We start from the raw sequence: 16903 nt of genomic DNA, 5'->3' as shown, positions 1-16903 counted from the left end.
ATATACCTATTCTAGCCTAATATGTTATATATATATATTAAAATATAGGTGAAAATATATTTAATAGATAACTGTATGCAAGTAGATGAAATGTTATAATTTTAACAACAAATCGCGAAGTAAACGCCAACCCAAGAGATAGAAATTTGCTTAACACACTTATTAAGCGACTAACCTCTTACAAACCACCGTCTTTAAAAAGTTACCACCGTCTTAAGACTGGCTTGTATTTTTTAAATTTTGAAAAAAAAAAATTAATTTAAAAAAATATATTAATATTGAATATTAATATTCGCCATAAAAATAAAATTAAAAATTTAAAAAATGTACACAAAATAACAGGTTGTTTTTAATGGTAACAATGGGATGGGTGCACTTGCTTCTTTGCTATCAGCTCGGCTATGTTAACCTCTAACGAATCACTTTATTTGAGTGAAGCAATCACGAACAGTCTTAAAACCGTGACCGTATATAGCCCACAGTGTCAGCGCAGCAAGCTGTAAAAACGTAACTCTTATTAGCACAAGGCAACACTATGACGTCACAATGGACAATTTAACTTGAAGCGTGCAATGACGTCAATGGACAACTAATAATCAACTTGGTTTGGAAAAGTAAGCTGCCTGAAAAGTTTATTAAACAAAATAATTCTTCTTCGGGAGCGTCGTGTTGATTTTTTGTTAGGTGCTTCGCGGTCCCAGGAAATTGTCTTGCGGCCCCCAAAAGGACCGCGGACCCCAGTTTGAGAAACACTGTCTTAGGCCAAAGCGTCATAAGGATTTTGAACTCCATAAAAATATAATTTAATAGATCAATGCGTTTTTGCTTAAAGCGCAATCCCTGTTTAGTCTTTGCAATACAGTTTTAATGCTTTCGAAAAAACGCTGCAAACTAACATTCGTAAACCAATCGTTTAACATGTTTGTGGCCCCTGAAGTAAACTAATAAGTTGTCCCGGTAATTAATTTCATATTTATTCTGTACCTTTAAAAACAGGGGGGGGGGGGCGCGATTCTGTTTTAACATGCTTCCTTATATGGGAAACCACGCTACAAGTAACTGTTAGCCAGGGTATGGCATTGAAATCTTTATATCAATAATGTAACAAATACAAATTATTCTATAAATAAATTAAATGAGACAACATGCTGATAATTACATGAAAGCACTTTACCTTGTGAGTCATTTTCCCGATTGCTTCGCAAATGTGTTCGCAACCTTGACTTGTCAGGTCGCAGTTGGACAGATCCAACAACTCGATTGTTTTGTCGACATGCTGGAGCATCCGCCCCAAAGCGTGGCATGAACTTGTACCGATGGGTTCGTTGCTAAAATCAGCCTTCACAGGGAAGTGCTTTGCGAAAGACTGGAGCACTGCTTCATTGCATTCTTGCAAATCAACAATCATTCCAATATCTAAACACAGTTTTCAACAAATATTAAAAAAGCAACAAAAATAACATTGTAGGTTGAACCAGCAATTGGCACTGTGACGTCACAAGTGTGAATTGTTCTAACAATGGTTGTTTAAAGCAGAAGTTGCAAATTTTTTAAACGAACTGATTAAATAAAAATATGTCCACGGACCGGCAAAAAATCACAATAAATAAAAGAGATAGTACTTGTGTAAGATATTGTAATATTTCTGCCATGTAGGCGGCTTATTTTATGTTGTTGGACAACTAACTTTCAAAATCGTAACTAATAGTAAAAAGTTTACGTGAGTAGATCAACCCGGAGAAGAACTTGTTTCTAACGAAGTCATTTTTACACGAAGATATTTATTTAATGCTAGGTTATCCATAGATTGATAATTTTATATTTTTACCGCCATCTACTTAATGAGTTTCTTTAATCGCGTTCACGGCTAAAGCTTGTAGCAGCCCAATATGCTCACGTGTGTTTTACTTGTTTGAATACATATGTCCAGTGAAAATATAGCACAAAGTAAAATAAATGTTGTAAACTTACCATTGGGCTCTCGTTTGAATTGCTTTAAAAGGCGTTTGTACAATTTCTCAGCCTTGCCTGGAAATATATCAGGAAAACATATTTTACAAACATGTAAGTTTTTTTGTTGACAAACTTTCACTTTTCGCACTTTTAAGTCGCCCATCAAGCTTAATTAGATGCTGAGCAGGCGCGGATCTAGGATTTCAGTTTTGGGAGGGCCATGAATTTTTTTCAGATATGACGTCACAAAAGTATGCCATTGCGTGACGTCATAATTCATGTTAAATAAGATTTGGTGTTATTACAACTTTATAACAATTGTGAATCAGGTGGGCCTCGGATTTTTTGCACTTTGAAAACGTGTTTATAATTACTTTTAAAGAGGCAGTAAAGTCTTGGCGCAAATTCGCTAAAAAAGCGTATACTTGGTTTAAAACTCGAGTCCACACGTCGCCATCCCCCTACTACTATTAAAAAAGTGTAATAAAACTACTTTGAGAAATCGCGATAAATTTTATAGTTAATCTATTTTAGTGTTTGTTAACCATTTGGGGGCAGACCTGGCGAGCGAAGCTAGCGAGCGCGATTTTTTTGGTACACCGGTATTTATTTTAAATTTCTTGTTTTTGTTACATTTAAAAAAATGGTTAAAAAATATTTGTCGATTATGTTTGAATACGTTTTCCGTTTGTCCGCGACGCACTTGGCAGCTTTCCACGGCGCAACAGTAAAAAAAGCGCTGATCTAGTTCAAAAAGAGCATTAAAACGTAAACACACTGGATGTAGGAAGATCATTAGCGCGAAGCGCGAAAATTTTTTGCATTTACACACTTAAAATAGTCAAAAAGTATTTAAAATGGACTCGTGTCTAATTTGTCAAAGAGGCGGCGGGCCGGATGAAGTATATTGGCAGGCTGGTTCTGATACAGATTTGCATTAACAACAAAAAAGCTTTTAATTGTACTTGGATATAAGTTAGTTATTATATAATCGAGGTCAGCGTACGGCAGGCTGGCAGAATCTTGCCAGCCTTCTGGTGACAAGCATTTTTGGCGAAAATTCTTCGGTTTTTGGTCGCGCCCCTTAAATGATGTGTTCGCCAAAGGAATGTATGAACCTTGCCATGTTTTGGCGATAAACAAGGCTATTAATAAACGTAGCACCGAAGGCGCAAATAATTTTGTGACATTATTAACAAGTACACAAGGGACATGTGAAGGTACAACCTGGGGCCTGGGGGTGGACGTATATGTCTGTTTTTCTTGCTTTAAAAGTGTTACATAGATAGCTGTTTTCAGGCAAACCTGTGTGAAAACGTGCTGCTCAAAACGAAAAAATATTCTTTGGATAAATTTTCAATTTATATTGCTCGAAATAATGATATTTATAATAAAATTTAATAGAAATGGTCACAGTCACATTGCCATATTACCTTTGGGGTAGATTTGCTGAAAAAAAAAAGACACAGAAACGTAGCAAAACCAGGCTAAAGAAAATTTTTAGCATTTGCGTAATTAAACAACCAAAAATATACTTTAGGCCTTAGGTGGAAAGCATAGCCTAGTACATCCTTTATATGCCGATGCGAATGTTATACCAGTACATTTAACAGGAATGGGGAATTCAACTCAATATACAGGAAATCAACTCAATGTAGAAGTACTTGCCAATTCAAAGTAAAACTGCCAACACGTAACAATTGTAGCCTATGATCAAAAGTGTGTACATTTTAAAATAATAAACAGTCTATAGGCCTTACACTACCATAACTATTTTTAAAATGACACAAACAAAATTAATTTCTGCCAATTGTAATATGTAATGTTATTACATATTTCCGCTGTTCAAAAATATATGTGTGGAAACAACCACAAGGTATTTTGTAAATTGGATGTTGGAAAAAAACTTAAAATTTTTTTGAAAAATAAATAAATTTTTTTTTTCAATTTTTTTTTTGCTTAATTTTTTTGCACCCATTTCTTCGGTTTTCTGGCTGATTCTTTGGCCGACATAGTCGCCAAGTCGCCAGCATTCTGCTATACTGGCGTACGGTCACTTAAGCCGTCTCTGCAAATCTGAAAAACGCCGCTTTGCGCGAGTGCGCGAAACGAATTTTACCATTTTTTTGAAATATTCATTATATGGCGCCATAAGCTCGAACACCACTACAAAGCTTAAAAATATGTCTTATTTTGGCGAAAATAAGCCATACTACCTAGGGAACCGCGAAAAAAAACAATAGGCGAAAAAAATATTCCACTCACCCCCCCTACATCCGCCCCTGATGCTGAGCATTTAATGATTTCCAAATGAAGGATAATCTGAATCATTGCCAGGTGTAAGTTCATCAAATGGTCGCTTACCTTCATTTGTTGGTTTCTGCGGATTGTCCGTTCTGCTTTGGTCGACATAGAGTTGGTTTGGTTGATTGACAGGTGGTTCAGCTGCTTGTTGCTTGGCAACCTGCATACAAACATAGCTGGTGAACAAACAGAACAACTCTTATAATTATAAATGCGTATCAAGCAGAAGCATGGGCGCAAAGTGTGAGGTTACCTGGGGTTGGAAGGGGTGTTACTGGTGACGTCATAGTCACAGTGACGATGACAGCGCTGGAGGTTGAATAATGTTGTCTCACACAACTGATATTTAGTGCTTTAATTTGAATACTGGTTTATTTTCGTCCATTGTAGAAATCTTAACTTACGATGAGTTTGGTTTTCGATATTTGTTATGCGAAATATTGCTCAGAACTCAAGTTTAACATTTGTTCTAAAATGACAATGTTGTGACTGGGGTTTGACTTGGGGTTGGGTAACTAACGACTTATACTTGTTATTTGTTGAGAAAGACTTGACTTGGACTTAAGTTGCTTGCTAGTGATTTGACTGGGATTTAGTCATTTTAAATTGGCTTGTTTAGAACACTGGGTGTGATGCGACCACGATGGCGTCCAGCTACAAAACGTTGAAGTTCCCAGATGCCAACCAGTAGGCTATATTTATCCCATTGTATTCACATGCGATCAAACTAAACTGCTACTAATATCAATCACACCAAATTATAGAAAGAAATAGCAACCTGTTGGTCAGTTTGTTGATGTGTCGGTTGTACAACAGTCGGTTGTACAGCGGTCGGTTGTACAGCGGTCGGTTGTACAGCGGTCGGTTGTACAGCGGTCGGTTGTACAGCAGTCGGTTGGTCGGTTGTACAGCAGTCGGACACATGTTCTGTGCTAATAACAAAGTGTTTGTAATAGCAAAGTAGATTTATTTTGTTTAGAATAAATGATAATTCACATTTGTCATAAAAGGAAACACTAGTTAGGGTATACCACAATCTGAGGCTACTTAGAAATTTAGAAGAACCAAATGCTTTATCTCTAGTGGACCCTGGTGATGATTTAGAAAACTCAGATATAGTGACAAAAGTTGTGCGTAAAAATATTTTTTCTTGATACATTCACAGTTTGTTAAATTTCATTAATAAACTTGGTGGCTTAACTTGGTGGTTGTAGTAGAGGTAAAAATCACTACAATACTGATATAGTATTGCTTGCAAGATGGGCATGGTTTTGCAAAAATTCTTATTGATAGTCAAAAAATAATTGTTTTTGTTTTACAAACCATTGCACTTGAGCCAAAACGTTCGCATATGTATTTAAATTTAAAATCAAGGCTTATTTTTACCTTCAATTGTATTTTGATAGTGTGAATAGTATTTGACCAATATTTGACCTATTTGACGAGAATTTGACCGGTCAAATGCCCAACCCTAGTTTTAACAAAGAACCGTAATAAAGTGTTGCTACAAATCCACATAAGGACTTACTGGCCGCAATCAATACATTTGTTGCAACGTTGTTTCCATTGGGCTTAGGTTACCGACTCTTGATGTAAGCGATTAATCCACTTAAATATGAACTGAACAACTATGATTTCTATGGATAAATGGGCCATGTCTTAGTCGAGGTGAAACATTCTGGCACGACCAAATCCTAAATATGTTTAGCATTACACAAAACTTGTGACAATAAACAGGTTGGTGGTGATAGCAAACCCGTAGCTTGAAGTTGATTGCGCTTCTCTTGGGGCAACGCTTGGATGTTGATCGAGCAGCAAGGAGCTTCCCTGTATCTTCTCCTCACACACAGATGCCTGAAAGAATTGCATTTCAATAAATCACAAAAATATTAAAACTATTCCAAACATCCAAAGCAATTTCTTAATGGAATGCTTTTTCACTAATTAGTTAGCTAAACTAATTTATATAAAACTTTTAAACCAAAAATTGCACTACTTATGCAAAACAGCACAAAATGCTACTGAAATTTATTTGTTATAATATATTTTTGTCTGTAAACATCAACTGCATTACTTGTAGTGTGGATGGTGCGCCGTCAAGTGGTTGCGGAGTTGCCAAGTGCGTCGATGAACTAGTTGATGGTTCTGACGTTCCTGGGTGAAACATAGCACTTTGTGAATATAAAAATATTAAACTTTTCACATATGACCACCTTACATCCATATTTTTCCAACAGCTTTCCAGTATGTATCAAATTATGCTTGGGGTGCAACACCACTACCAAAGGGTGCATGACAAACTTGCACCAAAAAAAAGCTTTATGTACCAAAAGTTGATTTTCAAATTTAACCTAAACTTTTGCATACTTTGTAATATGGACGTAACTAAGGCATTATTGATAAAAAGGGAAACTTAGCTTGGTTGGTAGAGTGGCGGACCCGTTAGGCCGAGGTCGTGAGTTCGAATCTCACCACATACAGTTTTCTAAAATACCTAATTGAGTGACTAGTTCAGTTCGCCAATAAACTCGGGATGTAATATTAATTTTTTCACGTTTAAGCTTTTCAGAGTGAAATATTGTTTGTTCCAGTCCACTGCTGACTTTTTACAGAGTTGAGCAAGAAATATGTTTATGATATCTATTTGTACAAGCTATAGTCTAACAAGATTGTGTAGTGTAATAGTTTTTTTTTTAAAGAGATTCATGAGCACAAAGTAATTTCAGGAAAGTGATGAAACAAATTTAATTTACATTTCCAACCAAACGAACCGAAACAAACAAAGAGATAAAATTGTCTCGTTTTTTCCGGGTATTATTATGCCACGATTAGCGCAATATCTGCGCCGAGCTGTTTGCCAAAGTCAGCAAAGTGATAGAAAAAATAAGTTGTGTCAATTATACACTAAACACGTGGTTTTAGGATATGGTTATAGAGAATAATTTTGCGGTAACAATCATTAAATGCCAATGTTACACCAACATCAGATATTAGCGCGAACAGTGAGGAACATTAGCTGCGCCTAACTCGACGTTTTTGACGATAAGTAAGACGGCTTGACTTTGCGTTGTCAATTGTCGAATACTAAACCTGAACAAATAACAAAAGGCGAAAGAGAAAAACATCCTGCGTTTACAGTCCACCAAACAGGAGACCAAAAACGGCGTTTTCAACCTCCTCCCCCCTGGATACGCTACTAGGTTAAAGTTTTGTCAAAATTAATTATTACGAAAAACGGCGTTTTTAACGATTTTAGGTAAAAAAGCGCCTTACATATTGATACAATACATTTCATACTAGCGTAGTTTGTACTACACGGTGTACTTTGCTTATGTCACCAAACCAAAATATAATCTAAGAAATCACGGTTAGAAATGGTGTACATACCTTTTCTTTTGTCGGATTCTGCATCACTGGAGGATTCATCGGATTCTGCATCACTGGAGGATTCATCGGATTCTGCATCACTGGAGGATTCATCGGATTCTGCATCACTGGAGGATTCATCGGATTCTGGAACTGTGAAGTTTTCTCCGAGTAGAAGACCACATTCGAATCTTCTCACCATCGCCCAGTGAGGACTAGCGACCAAACCATCGACAATCTGACTAAACTCATCTAAACTCATGTTCTGGCTAATATGGACAGAGGTATAGAATTCTTGAAGTAACTGATGTGAAAAATAAAACTTTTTGTCCCCGTCGAAAAGTTTCTGGTTAAAGTGAGAATACCCAGGTACTGCGATTATAATATCCTGGACTATGACATCACTTAAACCTTGCTCAGCCATTTGTGGATAGGTCATAATGACAGTTGAATTCTTTGTGGCGTTGTAAGCGATTTTTGCGACTTTAACTTTGATATTTTCGATGTCATGACCCTTGGCAAATTCTGAGCGTCTCAGGTTTTCAAGTAAAACTATGAAAATCTGAGTGATGTTAAAAAGTTCGGTGAGATTATCTGTACCCAAAGCAGCCAAAAGGATCAATTGAAGCATGATCGGGGTAAGACAAAGCTCAAGTAACACAGGTGCGAGTTTGGTAAAGCTATCCCATATATTCTGGGCTTCATTTTTAGCAAAAGCAAAAAATAGTTTTTTCATGTCGGCTGGTGTAAACTCATGTACTAAAACAATTTCCTTTGGTCGAAGTAATTTTTTAAGGGTTACTATAGAATGTGGCCTGGAAGTCAAAACTATAGAAATGCCTGGAAAGAATTTTCCGGTGCATAAATTTGCGATTACCTCTTCAACTAACATTGGAGTATCATACGATGCATATCTAGGCATTACATTATCAAGTGACCAAGTTGCTTGATCGTAACCATCAAGTATGATCCCAAATTTCCCTGGGAACTTCATTATTGCTGCAAATATGGCGTTTCGTTTTCTTTCGCTTAACCATGGGTACGCATAATCAACCACAACCTGCCTTAGAGTGACTCTTTCTGACCCATAGAGCATGTCCATGCACAACAGGAGAATCCACGTTATGCAAGAGGTGTTTGACAGTCGTCTGGCAATGGTTGATTTCCCAGAACCAGGAGCCCCAACTAAAGCTGTGTAGCGATGAGGTACTACATAATCATGCAATCGCTCAAAACTGATCTCCTTTGAGCCAGAATCGACATACCTTTGTTGTGTGAAAGGCTTATAGTCTTCAGTTTTACCGGCTCCACCTCGATAAAAGTTTTCCTCTGTCCTTAGAACTGGATGAACACAGGGAAAGTTTTCCTGCTCGTAGTTTAGCCCGAGTGAAACAACTTCTTGTTGTGGTCTCTTGAGATCTTCCTTTATAGTTTCCAGTAAAACTTCAACAGAGGTTGAATCTAAAACATAGTAAAACAATAGATTCAATAAATTCTGTTTGCCTTTGGGACAAATTAAACCTGTTAATTTGAGTTGCTGTTTGAGTTTCAGCCCTTAGCAGACATCTGCTTCATCAGTTGAACAAATTAATGCTACTAGCTTTAGATGTCCTAAACATAAACTTATCTTATTGGATGTAATATGAACAAAGTATTAGCATTAGCTTTTGGTAAAGTGCAACCCTCAAAGAAAGGCATTTTATAGCTGCAAAAATATTAGTTAAGTTAAGTGTGGGAGGTAAAACACAATAACTATAATCTAGCCAGTAATTTTTTTATTTGCAATGCTTTAATTAGGCTTTTATAACCCAAGGAGAGGTGCATGTATGCAAGGCCTTAAATTATTTTGGGTCATTCCATCTTTAATTTAAAGTTTTTCAAAATTTGTCCACCCATGTTCCCAGATTTTTTTTATATTTTAAACAATTAAAAACCTCAAAGAAAATATAAGATTGCAACAATTTTGAGCGTTTTGTGATGAGTGGTTACAAAGACATGACGTTTTGAAATGTTTGACCACTAGGTGGAAATAGGTCATTTTTTGGTTCCGCTTGAGTGCTTTTATCTAACTGGAGGTTTTATTTTGCAGCAGAAGCCTGTAGTAAAATGCTGTTCCCCCATTTATTGGGGTGGTGGTTTCAAAAATAATGCTTAAACAAAAAATGATGTTTATATGTGGTTATTTCTTCTATATGAAAATCGCATTTGAAGTTTTATGACTTCCAAAGAGTTTTCCGAAGCTCTCAGCATTTTTTTTCAATTTTTATGTTGGCAAAATAATCTTTAGACAACATAGTATTTGGACTTTCTAAAGTGGTTCTTGGTATTTTACAATTAGTAATTGGTTAAGTTTCAAATTTAAGCCTCTTGTAATAAAATAAAAAGTGACCAAACTTTAAAATGCGTTAATACGCGGACTTTTGCAGCCTCTCATACAACTATTGTGCAGACATACAATAACACATTGGCTTAAATATTTCTATTCAACATATTGTATAAGATTTCAGATAAAGAAGTGCAAACAATGAGACAATGTACAAAACTTTGCAGATATTTTGTTATGTGTAGATCTGTATTCCATGACATACTGTGTAAATTTAAAAGCAGAAATGCAACTATGTGTAGAGCTGTTTGACATCAAAGCAGATTATATCTTCTTAGCTACAAATATCTCCTAGTGATGGAGTAGGTTACCCTGTTAAAGGCTTATTAAAAAAATGCTCACATTTCAATCAAATACTGTATTGTACAATGTTTTTTATTACTGTAAAATTAGCATTGGTGGAATTAGCCAAGACTCCAGCAAAATACTTAAAGCAACATGAAAGGAGTTAGCAATATGGTTTAACCATGGAGATACTTTTTTTGAAACAAGATCCTATTATTAGTATATCGCTTCGGCCCCAGACAAACCAGATGACAATACATAATTTTGGACTCCAGCTATAGTAGCACCAAAGTGGTTAGTTTTTATGGCTTGTCCAACTTTGACAAAGTAAATTAATGGGTTCCAAGACAATGTCAATATGACTCTCTATGTTGGATAGGTATGATTTCAAGTGGATGAGAACGAAATAGGTGCTTGCATAGTAATAATTTTTTAACAGTTAATATCTTGAATTTAAAGAAATTTTCTTGAATTTAAAGAAATTATATTTAGAAATAGCTGGATAGTTTTCAGGAATTCTAGAAAGTAATTAATGAATATATTTGTACAAAATAAAAATATCATTTGGCATATTGCAAGATAAAGTTGCTTAAAGGGTCTTGCTTGATGCCTTAGACCAGTGGTTCTTAACCTTATAAGTGTCGTGGCTACCTTCCATTAGCGCTAAACACTTTGTGATCCCTTTGCCCACGAATTCTAAAAACATCTCTGGACAAAACGTAAACCAAAACAAAATGGTTAACTGGCTAAAAATTAAAATACAACATGCCTGTTGCCCCCCTGGGGTCCAAAGGACACCGTTGAAAAATTTTGCCTTTTATATTCTTCTTTTTATTTCATGAAACAAAACCATTTATTCGAAATTTGTTTATACCTAGTTAATAAATTTTCAATTGGTGAAAATTTGAAATTTATAAAATTAATAAAAAAATATATCCAGTTGTCATATTTTTGTAAAAATAAGGCAATTCTTATAATCGAAAACTAAAATAATAGTAATCTAAAACAGATATTTATCTTGTAAATTGTAGAATATTACATCTAGAATTATACCACAACATTTAAATCTAGATGAAAATAATCTAAAATAGCAACTATGTGCTCTGGTCAAATATATGCGGCCATTCCTGGTTTTATTAGCTTCGATACAATGGTATTTGCTATAATCAATTTTATGACGTACTGTGTAAATTGAAACCTCACAAGTAACAGGCAGTGGTATGACCACACACTATTATCAAACATAGTTAACAAATACTTTGTCTTATTACTTGTATGTATTTGTTTTTCTAGAACTTTATACAATCTGTTGAATAGAAATATTTCAGCTAATGTGTTATTGTATGTCTGTACTATAGTTGTATGTAAAGTTGAACACATTTGAAAGTTTGGTCACTTTTTATTTTATTACAAGAGGCTCAAGTTTGAAACTTCATAACCAATTACTAATTGTAAAATACCAAGAACCACTTTAGAAAGTCCAAATACCATAAAAACTGTTGCTACCAGGCATGGTAATATAAATCAAAAACAGCTCCTCTGGTAATTGCAATTGTTAACCAACGTTTCGGCTTGTATAGGTTGTCCAAATACTATGTTGTCTAAAGACTATTTTGCCAACAAAAAAATTGAAAAAAAATGCAGAGAGCTTCGGAAAACTCTTTGGAAGTCATAAAACTTCAAATGCGATTTTCATATAAAAAAAATAACCACATAGTGGTTTAAGCATCATTTTGAAAACCAGCACTAGGGATGTTCAAAGTAGAATCCCAAGGTATTCTAGAATAATAGGTTTCGAATCTAGAATAACGAATCCAGAATAGCGAATCCTAGTATATTTTTATTAAATTATCTAACCTAGGTTTTGTTTGGGGAAGGGATTAATCTTCATCTACCCTATAGGGCCCACAATCACAGCAATAAATCGCCCAAACAATTTGCTAACATGTGTACATTATAATAAAAAATTCTCCCATATGTTTTGAAGCAGTTCAGTAAACTGTATTATGTCAACTGTCCAGGTTGTTGCCAAAACTTAGATTTTTGCCAATAGTGAGTACAATGAAACACTGCACACAGAAGTCTTAAGCAATTCGGTCCTGTTTTTAAAGCATTGTCGGGTTTTAGTGCTTCTTTTTTGACTAACATGATCTGTTATGCAGTCAAATAATGTACTGCAAAGAATACAAAGTTATTATTGACATAACGAATTCTTGACAATTACGTTGTGCATAACTGCATAACCTCGCTGGATGTTGGCCTAAAGTTGACCTTAAGTAACCCTATAGCGCATTTTGTAGACGGCCAGCACGTTTTGCAACGCTATGTTACTTTTGCAACTTAACGCATTTAGGGCAATTGCGAACTCCACACCAGACATTACACGTTAGTCGCTCGCCCAATAACGCTTGATTGACACTTAATTATTAGACGAACGTTATCGCGAGACGCGGTAATTGGTCGCCCGAAAAAACGCTGACACTGCACTAATTGGTCGCCGCAGTGACAGGCCAACTTACCACACGCGTTTGTGCAATTAGGCGCAACAATCCGCGGTAAAACATTAAATTATATCGGTTCCAATTACCCGAAATAAACGGCAGAATTGGATTCGATATTCTACTTTGAACATCCCTAACCAGCACCCCAATAAATGTGGAAATAGCATTTTACTACAGGCTTCTGCTGCAAAATAAAGCCTCCAGAGAGCTGAAAGCACTGAAGCAGAACCAAAAAACGACCTATTTCCACCTAGTGGTCAAATATTTTAAAGCGTCATATCTTCGGAACCGCTCATCACAGAACGCTCACAATTGTTGCAATCTTTTTTTCTTTGAGATCTTTAACTGTTTAAAATATAAAGAAACTCCAGAAACCTGGGTTCCGCCCCTTTGAATTAAGCATGGAATGGCCTTTTGTGAATGACTCTATATATTACTTCACTGGGTTAAGGTTGATTCTTAGGTACTGAGCAGATGCTTTAGCACTTATTTTCTTTTTGAGCGATCAACTCTGTATAACGCAACAACCTTAACTTAAAACCGGGTGTAGTACGGTCATTATAGGACGAGCGACTAACGTAAACTGCCAAGTGTACTGATTTCTTGCACATTACCAAATAACCTTTATTGATTTTGAATCAATTTTATCTTACATAAAGTATATTTTATCACCCCTTTCCCTTCCCGTAGTTAAACACAAAAGTAATTCACTGGATTTAATTTCTACATCAGTGATCGGCAAACTTTTTGTCGCGCTATTGAAGGAAATCACGCTCCCAGAAGTATATTATCAATTTATTGTTGTACATCAGGGGCGGGCAACATACGGCCTGTTGCCGGACCTGACCCGCGATTTTGAGCGGCCCGCAGACAGTTTCCGGTCTTACAAAAGGTGGATCATTTTCCCACATCGTCCCGCCGACTGGAGAAGTTACCCGCCCCTGGGCTACGTAGACATTCAAGTAAAAATAGTGTTCAAAGATTCTTTAATGAGCAAATAAATTCAAAGATCATTCTAATGCTTTTGGAAAAACATCCTTTCATTTAAAGAGTATGCAACAATTAAAAACATTTAAATATTGAAAGACTTTCTGGCAACCCTAGCCATGCTGCTCAAAACATTCCTATAGCCCTGTGGTCTCCAAACTTTTATTCACCAACGTCAATTTACATGAAATGAAAACAGCATTAGCATGCCACCCCAGTTTGTTTTCTAATAAGTATATAATGCCTGAATTAAATATCACAAGAGATTGATTATGCCTAAGTTATACACAAATTCCAGAGAACTGTGGCTACACATGTGTAGTAAGATGAGAAGTTTAAATTAACACCTAGATTTACACACATAACAAAAAAAAAAAAATGTTAAAAAATATATGGCTAATACTTTTGAATAGGTTTTCTGTTTTTCCGCGAAGCACTTGGCAGCCTTTCATATCAAATCATCTTTGATTTGGCAGCATTTTCATATCAAATCATCACAAAAATTGAAATTTTGTAACCACCCGTCCCAGATTTTTATAATATTTACGTTGTGCAAAATATGGATCAAAAAAATATGTTGACAAAAAAAAAACTGCAAAAATTCCAATCCATTAGGAAGTTACAAGATTTTGAAATTAACCACTAGAGGGGGTTTTCGGACACCCAAAAAACGCAACTGTACATTTAAATGCAATAAATTAAGTAAAAATGGAAGCAAAAGTTTGTTTTCTACCATTTGTTGGGTCAAAATTGCATTTGGATGAGTGTTAGAGGCCTTTAGGGGCACTTAAAGAGAAACAATTCTCCACGTATCAAGCTAAATTGCTAAAGTCTGCAAATATTTAGGAACCCATTTTTTTTTATATACCAAGAACTTCCAAAAAAAGCTTAAAATGGAAAATTAGACTTGTGGAAAAAATTAGACAATGCACTAATTTGTCTACAAATTGAACTTAATCTTAGCGCTGCAAAACGTAAACAAACCAAATGCTGTTATACTATTCTCGCACTTACGTAGTTAAAATAGTCAAAAAGTATTTGAAACGAACTCGTGTATAGTTTGTCGAAGAGGCAGCAGGCCCGATGAATTACAAAGACTACTTGGGTTTATTGCTATTAAGACACGTGACCCAATTACATCGAAAAAAACACGCAGCTTCGACTGGTGAGTTAAACCCTGACAAAACGAACAAAAAACGATAATGACTTATGAAAAGGGGGGTCCGAACCTCCACCCCTGGATACGCAACTGTGCAAAACTAACACCTAAAAACATTCAACAATCGTAACCCCGCCTAGTTTTACTTGGTAATTCAGTAAATGACCCAGCAAATAAAATAATTCTGTAGTTTGGGTTAATTATAGCAAAAATTTACATTGATATCAGAAAAACAGTTGTTTCGTTAAAAGAAACAAATTTGACGATAAAGGGGCATTTCCCAAAACGCAGATAGAACCAAAATGTTGTAGGGAAAATTGCGCACATTGCTTGTAATCACACAAATAGAAGATATCACAAATAAGTCACTAGTTAGACATTGTTTAACGTGTTGATAAACACGTAACAGACATATTTCAGGAAACGAAAATGAATTATGAAAGTTTAAATCAAGTAAAATATTCAAGTTTTATCCACCAACCTGCTTCAGTGATGTTGTCATCTGCTTGGACGTTTGCTTGTGGAAGATGAATGTGAACATCACCGCTGGTGAGAAGTAAGTTTTCAGCTTGTACGTTATGCACATGATGCTCTTTGGTCGTATGAGTGTGAAACTCTTTCGTCTCATGAGTGTGAAACTCTTTCGTCTCATGAGTGATTTGTTGTTGAACTTTAGCACCAAGGAAAAGGTTTTGCACTTGAAGTTGGTTCTGTTAATGACACAAACAAATTATATTACTATTGAGCTGAACATCAATCATTGCAACAAATTGGTGTTAAACATCTGTTGCACTTGACGCAATAAAAGTGTCTTTTGCAGCTGTGAAAAATCAACTTTTGTTTTGCATTTTGTCTTATTACTTTTTTAGTTACAAGTGATTGCATGAACCGAGAGATGCCAAATGTAGGTGTGTAGGTTTATAATAGGGCTCAAACTACCCAGAAATTCGACAAAGTTAATTTGCAATAATTGTACAAAATCAACTGATAAAACCGCAATAAAGATAATGCAACATCTGAGACCAGTAGCTAGGTTTTAGTTGAACAATACAACCTGGGTGCTTCCAAATTACTTACACATTAGTTGAACAAACATGACAAATATCTCAACACACTCTGTTACAGGGGTCAGCAACCTATGCCACCACAATTTTCAGCGCACGTCAAATGATTCAACGCGCATCTTATATCACCTTAAGAAAGGACAACCGTTAAATCACTACCACATCATTAAGATTATTATTATATCACTAACACTAGCGTTAACTAAACGGTTGCACAGTGCACACATTTTGTTTGGCTAAACGAAAGTCACAGATATCAAATATATTTTGCACAATATTACAGTTTTACAACTAACCATTCTCTTTCACTGAGCATGTTGATATTAATATGAACAAAATGCTTCTATGATATAGATCAGGGGTTCCCAACACCTTTTAAAGGCGACCCATTTTTGAAAAAAAAATCAGTTCGGTAAAATCTCGCGACCCAAGTAATTTCTCACATTTTATAAGCCATACAAGATCGCGTTATTGTACTTTAGATATTGTTACTTTATAGATGAATGTGTGTTCACAAATTATGCAATTGTGAAACTCACCAAGTCAATGATCTGATCATCTGGAGCTCCGTTGCCTTCTTCTTGATTATCGGCCATTCTCTTTCTTTCATGCAAACCCTAAGCAAAAGCAACTTAATGAAACAACCTACAGCAAATAAATTACTACTCACAACCCTAAATAAACCAAAAAAAGTCTACACAAGTCATCTTCATTGAATAAAAGGCCAACCAGCAAAACCGTAGAATACTACATTTGGTGTAAAATGTAGTGAAGTTAACAGGTTTTAAATACACAAAATCATATAGAAGTAGATTTTTTGGTACAGACCTTGTATCAAACATCTATTTATGTGTAAATTTAAAGTTACACGCCTTTTCAGTTGTACAAACGACCAGCTATA

General features: G+C 35.6%; 1 protein-coding gene across 1 annotated transcript; it reads right to left on the bottom strand.

Annotated features, from left to right (window-relative positions):
- Positions 1 to 1031: 1031 nt before the first annotated feature.
- LOC146141372 (uncharacterized) lies at positions 1032 to 16598 on the bottom strand. Its single transcript, XM_083390080.1, has 9 exons — positions 16542 to 16598; positions 15420 to 15648; positions 7645 to 9084; positions 6332 to 6411; positions 6014 to 6111; positions 5036 to 5189; positions 4318 to 4417; positions 1972 to 2028; positions 1032 to 1416 (listed from the first exon to the last, which is right to left on the bottom strand). The coding sequence occupies exons 1-9, from the start codon at positions 16596 to 16598 to the stop codon at positions 1121 to 1123; spliced, it is 2511 nt and encodes an 836-aa protein (XP_083246206.1). The 3' UTR covers positions 1032 to 1120.
- Positions 16599 to 16903: the final 305 nt, after the last annotated feature.

This window comes from Ascidiella aspersa, chromosome 5, assembly GCF_963924565.1.
Source record: "Ascidiella aspersa chromosome 5, kaAscAspe10.2, whole genome shotgun sequence".
Lineage (NCBI taxonomy): Eukaryota > Metazoa > Chordata > Ascidiacea > Phlebobranchia > Ascidiidae > Ascidiella > Ascidiella aspersa.
Note: the sequence above shows the minus strand (reverse complement) of the source record. Positions and strands in the feature narration are given on the sequence as shown.

Bases quoted from the DNA above. Each gene is read 5' to 3' on its own strand.
- LOC146141372 (XM_083390080.1), bottom strand. From the start codon at position 16,598: ATGGCCGATAATCAAGAAGAAGGCAACGGAGCTCCAGATGATCAGATC. The intron at 6,412-7,644 runs GTATGTACACCA...TGTTTCACCCAG, and splicing joins AGAATCCGACAAAAGAAAAG to GAACGTCAGAACCATCAACT. The intron at 5,190-6,013 runs GTTTGCTATCAC...CTTTGTTATTAG, and splicing joins CAATCAACTTCAAGCTACGG to CACAGAACATGTGTCCGACT.